General features: G+C 39.3%; 1 protein-coding gene across 1 annotated transcript in view; it reads right to left on the bottom strand.

Annotated features, from left to right (window-relative positions):
- The window catches only part of LOC117513601, a 44657-nt gene extending 37025 nt beyond the window's left edge, over positions 1–7632 (bottom strand). The window contains exons 1-5 of the mRNA XM_034173848.1: positions 7011–7632; positions 6740–6860; positions 6487–6647; positions 6142–6249; positions 1487–2182 (exon numbers count right to left, since the gene is read on the bottom strand). Of these exons, the coding sequence (XP_034029739.1) occupies positions 1487–2182; positions 6142–6249; positions 6487–6647; positions 6740–6860; positions 7011–7556 (1632 nt within the window). The 5' untranslated portion in view covers positions 7557–7632. The remainder of the gene's footprint in view (positions 1–1486; positions 2183–6141; positions 6250–6486; positions 6648–6739; positions 6861–7010) is intronic.
- Positions 7633–14724: the final 7092 nt, after the last annotated feature.

The following is a 14724-nucleotide window of genomic DNA, read 5'->3' on the forward strand; positions in this document are numbered from 1 at the left end:
GCACAGGTGTGGAACGCACACAACATTAGGCCATCAAAAAATGTGCATGTCCCTAGTGGACGGCCAAGTGTTATGTATGCATTTCCAGAACTGTATGGGACAAGAGACTTCCTTTCTCCAGTTGAGGATGAGCATATTGAATTATGCAAAAGTCAGTGTGTCTTCAGACTGACAGTACCTTGTGATCCAGACGTATATGGACTGTGCAACATTTTAATGACAGAGTCCCATCTCAATCTACCAACTGATCCATTTCAAGCTGTGAACTTATACATGCACCTAAGAGAATCTGTGAGAGCATCTCTGTAAAGCCAAGTTATTAAAATTAGTACAGAGGGTTTAATTGTGAATGCAGTTCATGTTATGTAATCCATTGACTGACTAGCTACTGTCTAGCTTTGTAGTAACAAGTGATGGCTTCTGTTTAGAATTGGGATACAACTATTTTGTCAGTCAGTATTATTGCAGGCTACATGTAGTAACAAACAGGGCAATATCCCATAGGAAGAAAAAATAATATGTGAACAGTGTGGATTTTTTTTTTTTTTTTTAATTAACAACACAAACCGCAGCAGAATTTGTAAATAAATCCAACAAATTTGTAAAAAACAAAACAAAACACAGGTATCAGATTTTGTGACAGATGTTTCAAACCATGAACCATCTAAAAACATATTTGGCTTTCAAAGCACCACCTTAAACTAGCCCAGGATTGAACCAGGTCAAAACCAAGATGTAACCAGAACCTGCCCAGAAAGCAGGAATAAAACAGTAATATAACTTGACATTGGCTTGACATTAATCTAAACCAGAAGAGCAGCTAAAGATTTCAGAGTACCAACAGAGGCCCGTATACAAACAGTTGTTCCTATAACCATAGTTTGAGAACCACTGCCTCAGCCTTGGATCTAATGAGTCTTTTTCATGGGACATCGAACAGTGCCAAAAGTGTCAACCGTGTGAACTACAACACAGACAAAAGGAAGTCTTGACTTCTTACATCAAGGTTGAATGCAACAGAACAAAGAATAAATATAACAGTAAAATAACACTGATGCCACACACACAATATAGATCCATAAGGCTTTAGAGTTTATAGGATGTCCATTTCAAAGTAGTCACTTGACAGAATGTTATCAAACTCACTGCGAAACTCAGGGTATGAGCTGTAAGTACAGGGCACTTCCAGAGTAGCTCCACATGTGTGACCAATAGGCCTCCTGTTTAGCCCAGTCTCAACATTAAAACACACCATTATTTTGCTGACACAAATGACAGAAGCACCAGTGCAGAATCTGAGGATTTGGCCTGCTTTAGATTGGTCTGCATTTTTAATATAACGCTGCAGATAATTAAATGTTGTCTGCTCTCGTTGGGACAGCATTACATTTGTGGTTTCTAACAGTTGTGCCACTCATTTGCCTGTTGGCTGTTTAGAGACATACAGGCAGAGCACACTAGTTTTGTCTGACAGTTTTTGCTGTACCTGTGCCATGGGTATGGCGAAACAGTCAATAACGTATTTAGGCTCCTGTAAGATTGCTTTATGTGCCATTGTTTCAATAGCTGCCTTAAAGTTGTTCTTTGGAGGGAGGGAATGAGACCCCATTCTAGTGAACAAATCCATCAGATCATCTTCATTACTGTCATCCATTGTACCGTGAAGGGCACTTTCCACAGCTGATCTTTCAACTAAAGGGAGATAGTTAAGGAATGACGACATTAAAATGTCTTCATCAACATAGTCAATGCCATGAATGCAGGCTAAAATGAAAGCCTTGCACAGCCTCACAGGTAGCACACCATGGTCAAGTAGTCCTTTCACCCAGATCCTACCCACAGCCTGCCACTCACTATCCCAGAAATCTGGCCTCAATCTGGGGACCCGTTCATCTTCCCCTTCACAGTAGTCTAGAAACTGTTCCCAGAAAGCTGTGTAAATTTCTCTAGAGACTCCATCATCATCAACAGCTTTTTCATTTACAATGACCATTTTAAGATTGATATTCATTATCTTGCTATCCATAAAGACAGACAAAAGATCATCAACAACCTTGATTCTGCGAACTGATATACATTGTGAGTTCCCTGAATTTTCCAAATTGTCAGCTGTAGATGATGGGGAGAGCTGGCTGCTTGAATCTAAAGGCAAATCAGGTGGTCTGGGAAGTTGTCCATTGTCCTAAAATACAAAGAAAATTCTTATAAACAAAATATTCATCATAACAATCCCACATGATTAGCCAAAAGTAATGTCAACAAATGCAGGTTCTGTTCTGTAACAGAATACAAAGAAATAAATTATTCATTTTTAAACATAGATCCTTAATACAGTCGGTATGTTGTCTATTCTGGCCTCTAGTTAGTGAGCCTAGTATCTTCATCTGGTTTAGATTCATAAAACTAATCTCAGCATGAAAGAATCTGTCTGGGATTAACATGAGAGTCAAAAATATGTGAACAGCGTAAAACCACTGATGAAATTCTGAGATAAACTCACTTAATTGCTTAATGAATAATACTATAATCAGGTTGTGAGCTTGATCATCAGACTGGCAGTTATGAGTAAAGTTTACATGTCTTCCTTGTGTTACAGTGGGACAGTGTAATTGCCAATAGTCACTATAATTGCCTATAGTCACTGGATGTTAGTGATCTGTCCTTGGCCACTGTCCATGTTGTATGATGTAAGATGGTTAATAGGGTAGGCTTTAGTAAGGAGATAAATGTATATTTAAAAGCATGTGTGTAGGGCTGAAACGATTAGTCGAGTAACTCGAATAATTCGATTACAAAAAATGTTTGAGGCAAATTCTGTGCCTCGAAGCTTCGTTTAACGTTGTAGTACATATGCCAGGCCTGTGTGGCGCTGCAACGTCCACAGGAAAAAAAACAGAATAAGACTAGAGCATAACAGCTAATGAAATTAGCAACGATAGCTACCGCTTTCTAGCGTGACACAGAGTAAAATAAAGCCTTTTAAGAGATAGATGGTCCACATGGATCATCTGAAATAGTCTTACTGTGCATTTAAAGCGAAGCAGTGTGTTTGTGTAGTTTTAAAAAACACATGGTCTGCTCTACGTGGGGAGGGACGGTGGCCGGCTGCTCTCTGCCCGGTGTGAGGGGCTCTCAGACCGGGCGAGTCACAGCTCTGTCCCTGGCTACATTGACAAACAGCAGAAGTCCACTCTTTCTTCTGTTTCCCTCAGACTCACACTGTTTGACTTTTTAATTTTTTGCTTTGGACAACACACAACACTTCATAAACACGGTGACTTAAATAAATAATAATAATAATAATAATTTTAAAAACTGACTGCGAGGCTGCATGTTCAACCTCCAGCTGAAATGCATCTGCTGAATTGCAGAGAAAGAGGGGGGGAAAAAAAAAAATCACACAGGGACCCAGTACATCAACCTTAAAAAAAAACACAAAAACAAAACTTAACTAGGACTGCAAGCAGTCATATACGGGCCCTCGTTCCGCGCAACTGCCTACCCAGGCCAGTGGGTGCCCTTGTGAGCACATGTGGGCATGTGCATGCAGGGGCAACCACTCATCACACAGTTAAAATTTTAACAAATCAACACAATGCATCAAGGAGTTATGACATGTTGATTGTTCATCCACCTATGGGGCGCTCAGTGTAACAACAGAGTGGCTGGGTTTGATCAGGGGCCAACCGTCATCATACATGTGAAGTTTCAAGTCAATCAGGCAAGGCATGAGGAGTTATCATGACTGATGTCTAGGCAAAGGGTCAAAATGGCGGCACCATAGCGGCCACACCCTTCAACATAGAGAAAAGCTTTCGATAACTTTTGGTCAGTATCATCTTTGGATGCTGTCAAAGAATGGTGATGGGATGTGGCTTTCTGTTTTGTTTTCTCCAACTTTTGTTTTCTCCAACTTGTAAAATGTAACCATTTTTAAGTTTCTTTTTTTTTTTTCTTTTTTTTTATAAAGGTTGATGGACTGGGTCCCTGTGTGATTTTTGTTTTGTTTTTTAATCCCTCTTTCTCTGCAATTCAGCAGATGCATTTCAGCTGGAGGTTGAACATGCAAGCCTCACAGTTTTTTAAATTATTATTTTATTTAAGTTACTGTGTTTGTGAAGTGTTGTGTGTTGCCCAAAAAAGCAAAAATTAAAAAGTCAAACACTCAGTGTGAGTCTGAGCAAAACCGGGTCAACAGTCCCTCCCCACGTAGAGCAAACTGTGCTTTTTTAAAAATAGACAAACACACTGCTTCGCTTTAAAACAGACCTGCATTTTTTTCAATGCAGGTCTCCTTTAAATGCACAGTAAGTCTATTTCAGATGATCATCGTGGACCATCTTTCTCTTAAAAGGCTTTATTTTACTCTGTCACATTGGAAAGTGGTAGCTATCATTGCTAATTTGGTTAGCTGTTATGCTCCAGTCTTCTTCTGTTTTTTTTTCTGCGGACGTTGCAGCGCCACACACAGGTCTGGCATATGTACTACAACGTTAAACGATGCTTCGAGGCACAGAATTTGCCTCGAACATTTTTTGTAATTGAATTATTCGAGTTACTCGACTAATTGTTTCACCCTAATAAATATACTTCATTTGTTGTCTTAATATGATATGCATTGATAATAATATTGACATTTAATTGTGCTGACTTTTAGGTAGCAATGGAAGGTAAACCTGGAAAACGGCCTTCAGGTGCTATGTACAGAAAAAAACGGGCAGAAAGAGCTAAAGAATTAGCTAAACAAGAGGGCTCCTTACATAGATATCTTGCAAAACCAGTTGCCTCTGCCAATCCAGCCTCTGTCACTTCAGTAGTAGACAGCACAGTTTGAGGTGCTAGAGACCACAAGAAGAAGGAAAAAGAAGCACCAGTTTGATTACAAAGCTGAAGATGAAACCACTGAAGACCCAACATTTAAATTCAAGATTGAATTCTACTATGCTGTGCTGGACACAGCAATTACCTCTATTGAAGAGAGGTTTAAGCAGATGGAAGACCACACAGCTCTGTTTGGGTTCCTATATGAGATAGGTGATCTTGAAAGCATGCCAGTCAAAAAGATCATAGAGTCCTGCAAGGCACTTGAAAGGGCTCTGAGTGATGATAACAAGTCCAGAGACATAGATGCAGAAGAACTGTGTGGAGAATTCCAAGCAATCGCAAGAAGACTGCCAAGGTCACACATGAGCCCCCAGGAAGTGTTCGGTTTCATGATGAAAAACAAGCTACTGGACACACTTCCTAATGTGGCAGTAGCACTGCGAATCTTACTGACCTTGCCAGTGTCAGTAGCAACAGGAGAGCATAGCTTTTCAAAAGCTTAAACTAATTAAAAACTGTGCTCAACCATGAGCCAGGAAAGATTAGTTGGATTAGCCACTATATCTATTGAGCATGTTCTAGCATCTGAGCTAGACACCAAAGAACTTCTAGCAAAATTTGCTAAGCTCAAGGCCAGAAAAGTTCATTTTTAAGGCTGATAACATGAGCCATTACTATTGACTAAGATAACTGTGAGCATAGACACTTTTCTGTGACTCTTTGAGCTAGTGTGCAAAGCTTTACTAACAGTTAATTAGAATATGAACCTTCTTGATGTTCTTGTCAAATAATTAATACAGAACTTTATTACATATTTTGAGTGCAATTCACTGGAAATCCATTCTCATAAGGCACTATTACATAATAATATGACAATGTTTAAAAGACATAAAAGATTGAATCTAGTAACATGCATTTGCATTTATATGTATGTTGGATTCAGTTATAAAAATCACGAAATTTTGATGATATAGGCCTACAGTATACATGTACATGACTGCCATAGTGTTGCAGCCCTTCAGGCCTTGTCATCCGCGCCAGAAGGGAGCGCAATAATTTTCTTTTCCTAGGGCACATAATAGGCTACAACCGGCCCTGGCCCTGGACTATCGATGTTGTTTAAAAACGCAAAAGTACTTTTTATCCGATTACTCGATTAATCGCCAGAATAATCGATAGAATACTTGATTACTAAAATAATTGATAGCTGCAGCCCTACATGTGTGCAAACCTATCTCAAACATTTGCAAAGTACTGAAAGTGACATCTGTTATTTGCTGTGTGTAGAATCATGCTGTGATGATACATGCAGTTTACCTGTACATTTTGGACTGATTCCTCTGCGGACTGCTTCTGTACGGTATACAGGTCATCAGACAGCTGGAAATGTAAGCCTTTCAGCAGTAATTCACTGTGCTGGGAACTCTGAGGGATTGACAAAGTGTTAATTAATTCACTTATTACATACAATTATACTCGTAATTCTGAAAAAGTATTCTACAAATTTCAACAGAATGTATTTTTTTAATGTTTCCTACTGGAAAGTAATCAATAATAATGAAATCACATGTTTTTCTGGGCTCCATTTTATTTTTATAACACTATTAATATTTTTGCCTCTTGCCTTATCATCTTCCTTTTTTTTTTTTTACATTACGTTACCTGTGCTTCATACTCTTGGTCACAATTCAGTGTGATCACAACTACGTTGTCATCACTTTCTCTGCTGGTGTGATCTTCTGGGTCCCATTCCACAGTTTCATCCATTCCTAGAACCTCAAAACCTTCAGAACATCCTTCGTTAGGTTGTAATTGTTTGGAACCTTTGGGATAGATGGTCAAATCACTTTTTTAGAAAAAAATGACAGATAACTAAGTATTCAGAACGTTCATCATAAGCACTTAATTTTCTTACTGTGACTGGTGTGTGTTGGGGTTGAACAAAGATGATGTAATCTCTCTGGACTTTGAGAAGCCACAGTCTCAGATGTTCTTTGTTTTCTTGAAATTGGATGTAGTACTGGAAAATCCACAGCCTATAGCAAAAAAACAAAAAAGCTTTAAATATTATAGGATAGTATGTTTTATTAGTTGCTAGTAAATAGTCACTGTTTTTGACATACACCTACAGGTAGACCTTCTAAAGTTTAAACAGATTTCAATGTTATTTTATTTTTCAAATCCACCTGTTCCTCATTGTCACTATCAGATGACGATCTCAGTTCCAGCACATCTCCAGTGGGATCACTGACATCATGTACAGCGGCCTGCAGATCTTCTTCCTCACTGAAAACCTCAGAAGAAAAAACTCCATCTTCATCCACTTCTGCTTCTTTTGAGCAAAGATAAAATCTAAGCAGCCTCAGTTTGGTTTGTTCATAGATGTTGCCAACAGTGTCCTCCATAGGTATCTGGTTTCTTTTAAAATCACAGATAGTGAAAGTAAAGTCCTCAACAGGTCCTTTCGTTGAATTCCCGTTTGGAAAAAATAGTCCTTTTGCCATTTCCAAAATCTGGGCAACAGTTGTTGTTTTTTCCACTGTTGTATGTCTCGTACCACCACCATTTCTGGTCCTCACTTGATGATATTGGTTACTGCTAAAATGAAGCCACCCAACTTCAATCTTCCTGGTAGTCTTCTCAGCTGAGGTATTCCCGGATCGTGTCATGTCCTTTTTAGTTTGTGGTGCATTTAGTGTGTCAGTGAGTGCTCTTTTTGTTTTTGATTTCATTTTCCGTGTTCCAATTTTTTCTTTCAGTCTCTGAAGTAGAATGTCTTTGTCAGTGTTGGTGCTGCTATTTCTTTGGCGGCAAACGGAAGGGTGGCACTCTATCACGGGAGATATTTAGCCATTTGCTCATCCGTCATGATGGTCCAGCACTGCCTTATTCAATCTGCAAAATACACAAGAAACACCATACACATAGGCTTGTTAGAACAAAAGAAATAAGATATATAGCTCAATAAAAGATAAGTAGGACTGTTCTATGCCCACACTGATCCTAGAACACAATAATCAGAGTTCATACAGAGGAGGTTTTCAGCTAGTTATGTAATAAAGTACCAATAAATATATTTATGTATGGATAGTGTAGTGAGTGTAACTGTAAATTGAAGCCTTCTCTTTTTAGTGGGCATACATCTTTGTGCCTGTTTTGCTAGGGCAGCATGTATCTTTAAGAAGGTGGAACAACAGAATTGTAATTTTCTGTAAGCCATAGCTACCAGCGATCAAATGAACGTTCTTTACCATTCATTTTAATAAGGGAGTAAACTAAAAACATTAAATACAACGTTCTGGAACAGCAAATATATATATATATATATATATATATACGAGGGCGTCAATAAAGTAACGGTCCTTTTTATTTTTTTCAAAAACTATATGGATTTCATTCATATGTTTTTACGTCAGACATGCTTGAACCCTCGTGCGCATGCGTGAGTTTTTCCACGCCTGTCGGTGACGTCATTCGCCTGTGAGCACTCCTTGTGGGAGGAGTAGTCCAGCCCCTCGTCGGAATTCCTTTGTCTGAGAAGTTGCTGAGAGACTGGCGCGTTGTTTGATCAAAATTTTTTCTAAACCTGTGAGACACATCGAAGTGGACATGGTTCGAAAAATTAAGCTGGTTTTCAGTGAAAATTTTAAACAGCTGATGAGAGATTTTGAGGTGATTTCTGTCGCTTTAAGGACTTTCAGGGTGCGAGACGTCGGGCAGCGCTCTCAGGCGGCGTCATCAGCCTGTTCAAGCTGAAAACCTCCACATTTTCAGGCTCTATTGATCCAGGACGTCGTGAGAGAACAGAGAAGTTTCAGAAGAAGTCGGTTTCAGCATTTTATCCGGATATTCCACTGTTAAAGGAGATTTTTTTAATGAAAGACGTGCGACGGATCCAGCGTCGGGACGCAGCCGACGCGGTTGCGGCGGCACAGGAAAAACACCTCCGTGTTGATAACCATTTGTAAAATCCAGGCGGCTTTTGATGGCTTTTCAGTGGAGTGAGTATATGAGAAATTGTTTAACAGGCAGGACATGTTCCAACTTGTCCTTAAGGCTTTCAACAGAGGTGTTTTTCCTGTGGCGGAGCGTCGCGGCGGCTGCGTCCCGACGCGCGGACCCGTCCGCACGTCTTTCATTAAAAAAATCTCCTTTAACAGTGGAATATCCGGATAAAATGCTGAAACCGACTTCTTCTGAAACTTCTCTGTTCTCTCACGACGTCCTGGATCAATAGAGCCTGAAATGTGGAGGTTCTCAGCTTGAACAGGCTGATGACGCCGCCTGAGAGCGCTGCGCGACGTCTCGCACCGTGAAAAGTCCTTAAAGCGACAGAATCACCTCAAAATCTCTCATCAGCCTGTTCAAATTTTCACTGAAAACCAGCTTAATTTTTCGAACCGTGTCCACTTCGATGTGTCTCACAGGTTTAGAAAAATTTTGATCAAACCAAAGCGCCAGTCTCTCAGCAACTTCTCAGACAAAGGAATTCCGACGAGGGGCTGGACGACTCCTCCCACAAGGAGTGCTCACAGGCGAATGACGTCACCGACAGGCGTGGAAAAACTCACGCATGCGCACGAGGGTTCAAGCATGTCTGACGTAAAAACATATGAATGAATCCATATAGTTTTTGAAAAAAATAAAAAGGACCGTAACTTTATTGACAGCCCTCGTATATATATATATATATATATATATATATATATATATATATATATATATATATATTTGTTAATATATTTGCGAAATAATCCACTGAATTGTTAGCTTCAAGATCTGCCAGTCTGTTACATTTTCTAAAGTTGAGAAAGTAGGATTTGTGAAGAGTGGTGGGTTAAAGCTGAGCAGACACCGACAAACTATTTGTGGTTGTCAACATTTCTATAAGTGCTTGTCCAGTAAAACCTAAAAATAAAGAAAGCAATTTTATTTAGCTTTTAGCATATTGCGGCTGTGGCTGCTCTTGAGACCCTAGTAGCGCAGCAGCCATAACCGCTGAACAAAAATGCGCACCGTATGTCTAGTACCAGCTTTTTGTTGTGTTTACTATAAAGCGAATAAAAGGTCCGATTTGTTGTTAATCTACGTCTCCCATGTCTATGATGGTCTACCATCGATCTCCTCTGTAGTCGAGTGCCTAAAGTCCGTTAGAAACAGTACTATTTGTAGCTAGTTAGTGGTAGTAATGTAACATTCATTTTAAAGTTATGTAATTTAAAATATACACAATAAGATAGTATCTCATTTTCCTTGAGGCTACAATGTTAGCACTAGTTTTCACCTACACGCTCTTTCATTGTCCGCTAATGTCTAACTAGATTGCCATTAATGAGCAAATTTAAAATGTGCCATAATCACGTGAACATTTGTCACCTTGTCCCTTTGCATACGGATGATATCCTCTTTAGGGATCTGTCGCGAGTCTAGAAACTGCAGGACATCCTCCTCCATGGCTGCTCCTGTCAACTGACCCGGAAACACTATAAAAACAGGAAATACTTTGTGTTCTCAGGATAACGCAAAACTTTCTCGAGAAAACGCAAAACTTTGTCAAGATATCTCGAGATAACGCAAAACTGTCTCGAGATAATGCAAAACTTTCTCGAGATAACGCAAAACTTTCTCGAGATAATGCAAAACTTTGTCAAGATATCTCGAGATAACGCAAAACTTTGTCAAGATATCTCGAGATAACGCAAAACTTTCTCGAGATAACGCAAAACTTTCTCGAGATAACGCAAAACTTTGTCAAGATATCGCAAAAATTATTATTATTTTTTTTTCCTCACCTAATTTTTTTCCACACTATGTCCCCTGGGAGGCTCACTACAGAGTGAATGACTGAAAGTAGTGAATTGTTTTTTGGACTCCTACATCCAGCTCAGCAGAACAACATTTGTACAGAACAACCATTGAAGGCAAAGATGATTGCACAACTATTCATACAATCCTTATTTTGGTGAAGAGATGTTTCCCAACAATACTGTAATATTCTGATGATAAATTCATCATAGATTAACAACTGCCTCTTGATGGCTTGTACATATGCACTATTCTATCATTATCCCACAAATGAGATTTTGGTCATTCTATTTTAGTGTATATTTAAACTAAATTGATTGAACTTTTTTTGGCTTGCAAAACTTCCAGACACAGCTGCTTCTGCTCCACCATGAGCAGTTTCAACACAATTGTCACTGACACGCTGCATGCCCAAGTCCTCCATCAAAATGGAATGCACCAAACCTGTGCTTATCCTCACCTCATCTGCAAGTTCTTGGATAGTGACCCGATGGTCATCTATGACCACAGTCCGTATTCTGTCAATTAGTTGGTCATTTCGGCTTGTGGATGGCCTTCAGAATGTGTATCACTCTCCTCTGATGTGTGCCCATTTTTGAAGTGGTTATTCCAGTATTTTATTTGTGTTGTGCTCATGGCATCAACGCCAAAGTCTCCTGCTGAATCTTGCGAATGGTTTCCACTTAGGTATCACAAAGCATTTTGCAAAATAGAGGCAATACCTTTCCTCAAGTCATTCCATCATGTGAGAGCAAATGAGAATTCGATGGCTGCTCAGTACATGTGCTCACTCTAAGGCTGACAGCTACCTACTGATGTGCTCTGCGAGCATGAAAAAATTCACACATGCACAACAAGGTCCTCTAGACCTCTCCACCAAACAACTCTCATGTTTCATTTGTTTCCATATAATAAAATAAAGTTGGGTATGTTTTGAATGCACCGATGTCAAACTGTGATCATACACTGAAATGTTGCAGCAGAAATGTGATTTCTTTTATAAAGGAAATGTTTAAAAGTGTCATGTCTGCCCCAAAGACATCTCCAGCAGGACTGAATAAGTATTTTATTATTAAGTGGTGAATGTCTGACATGAATCCACAACTGAGACTGTTCATTAAAATCTGTCAACACCCTCATTATGAAAGCATTCCTCTTGGCTCTCTCTTTCACCTCTCTGCATTTTCTTGACCTCTTTTATTATTTGTTGCCCTTCCCTTCTTTCTTGTGCCTCCTCTCTTTCTCTCACATCATCATTCATTATTGTCCTGATGGCAAGTAAACAAGGCCGTCTTTCTTTCATCCATCTCCTCCTGCCTCCTTTCTTTCATGTGTGGATGGATCAGTCTCCCAATGGCCTCTGCCATTCTTTGTCCTCCTCATCTCTTTTTTCTTCCCTGGCTTTCTCATTAATACGTATACGAAATAAATATTCCTTCCTGCTCTACTCGCTGATTTATTGCTGTGTCTCAAACAACCTGCTTATTTACTTTCATATATTGTGAATCACCAAGTAATATTATTACTGTGGTTGGCGAAGGCCATGGAGGCTGCACTATGTTTTTTTTTAAGTCACCAGGATATCACAAACCATAAAATGCATTTACAAGTAGCAAAGAGCACATAGTTGCTTGGGAACTTGGTTGTATCTACTGTGGCAACCCCATACAAAACAGGAGCAGCTGAACAACAACAACAACAACAACAACTACACCTTCAGTTTAAGTACATCATACAAACCAAAGTGTCCAGCAAAGTCTTCACTACTTTTTTAGAGGAACCCAACCTACTTCCTCTAGAACCAAGGGCACATTTGAGGGAAACGGGAGCAGTGTACAGCCCCACTTCCAATGAAGTTGGGACGTTGTGTAAATGTAAATAAAAACAGAATACAATGATTTGCAAATCCTCTTCAACCTATATTCAATTGAATACACCACAAAGACAAGATATTTAATGTTCAAACTGATAAACTTTATTGTTTTTGTGCAAATATTTGGTCATTTTGAAATGGATGCCTGCAACACATTTCAAAAAAGCTGTGCAGTGGTATGTTTACCACTGTGTTACATCACCTTTCCTTCTAACAACACTCAGTAAGAGTTTGGGAACTGAGGACACAGCATTGATGGTGCCATCACAGATGTGTAAGCTGCCCATGCCAAAGGTACTAACACACTCCCATACCATCACAGATGCTGGCTTTTGAACTTCACGCTGGTAACAATCTGGGTGGTCTTTTTCCTCTTTTGTCCGGAGGACACTACATCCATGATTTCCAAAAACAATTTGAAATGTGGACTCAGACCACAGCACACTTTTCCACTTTGCACCTATCCATTTCAAATGAGCTCGGGCCCAGAGAAGGCGGCGGCGTTTCTGAATGTTGTTGATGTATGGCTTTTGCTTTGCATGGCAGAGTTTTAACTTGCACTCGTAAATGTACTGACGAATTGCGTTAAGTAACAATGGTTTTCAGAAGTGTTCCTGAGCCCATGCGGTAAGATCCTTTACACAATGATGTCGGTTTTTAATGCAGTGCCGCCTGAGGGGTCGAAGGTCACGGGCATTCAATGTTGGTTTTCGGCCTTGCTGCTTACATGCACAAAGTTCTCAAGATTCTCTGACTTTTCTGATTATATTATGGACTGCAGATGATGAAATCCCTAAATTCCTTGCAACTGAAAATTAAGAAACTGTTCTTAAACTGTTGGAATATTTTTTTCATGCAGTTGTTCACAAAGTGGTGATCCTCGCCCCATCTTTTCTTGTGAATGGCTGACACTTTTTGGGATGCTCCTTTTATACCCACTCATGAGTGTTCTCAGTTACAAAACACTTATTGAGTGTTGTTAGAAGGAAAGGTTGAAATGTTTTGCAAGCATCCATTTCAAAATGAGCTAATATTTGCACAAAAACAATAAAGTTTATCAGTTTGAACATTAAATATCTTGTCTTTGTGGTGTATTCAATTGAATATAGGTTGAAGAGGATTTGCAAATCATTGTTTTCTGTTTTTATTTACATTTTACACAACGTCCCAACTTCATTGGAACTGGGGTTGTAAGTTTTGAGTTTTCCTAGTCCAAAAAAAAAAAAAAAACACTGAATGCAGTTTCTGATCCCTCTAGATACATTTGTACCAGACCATAATTCAACAAAGTGTAGCTGGTGTTCACTTTTTTAGCCAGACATTTCAAATGATCTCTCTTACTTGTCATCATAACATCACATTCAAGATTGTACAATGTAAGACCCTTCGGCTGCTCCCTTGTTTTGCACTCGTGGTCACCACAGCAAATCCAAGGTGGATCTGCATGGTGAATTGGCACACATTTATGCCGGATTCCCTTCCTGATGCAACTCCACATTGAATGGAGAAATGTGGCAGGGGTGGGCTTTGAACCGGGAACTTTCCACACAGAAAACCACTTTGCCACCTGTGTTCAAGCTTGTACAATACAAGTTCTAATAAATAAATAAATAAATAAATAAATAACAATAATAAAAAAACAGGTTATAAAATTTATTTTCTCTGTAGTTGTATTTTGTGGTGAAATATGTACCAAAATGCAGGAAAGGCACCTTAAAAATACAGAATTTTCTGGGGGGCATGCCTCTAGACCCCCATGGGGAAGTGCGGCTGAAAGGTCATCCACAAATCCACTCTCCCGCCCCCCCTTTACAAAATCCTGGATCTGCCCCTGCAGTAATAAACATTAACTATCAACGAATAAAAACTTAATTTTGTTGAGTAACCGTTTATTAAGAGTCTTCATGTTAACTGTGTTGTTAATTTATACATTATTTAATTCTAAAAGACACTGAACAACACCATTACTAAACTGTTAAATCACTGTTAATTGTTAATGCTTATTACTGTGTAATACACATTGTACAACTTTTAATTAACTGGTAATTATTAGCATTACCTGTCGATTAATGTACTCTGAGTGTAAAGTGCTGCTGAAGTGTGTTTCACTTAAAAACAGATTCTTTAATGATCTGATCCATGGCCGTGACGTCACCGCAATCGGCGAATCAGTAGCGCGCGACAGCAGCGGTGCTCACAGGGCGCGCGCGCGGCTCCGTCAG

This window comes from Thalassophryne amazonica, chromosome 1, assembly GCF_902500255.1.
Source record: "Thalassophryne amazonica chromosome 1, fThaAma1.1, whole genome shotgun sequence".
Lineage (NCBI taxonomy): Eukaryota > Metazoa > Chordata > Actinopteri > Batrachoidiformes > Batrachoididae > Thalassophryne > Thalassophryne amazonica.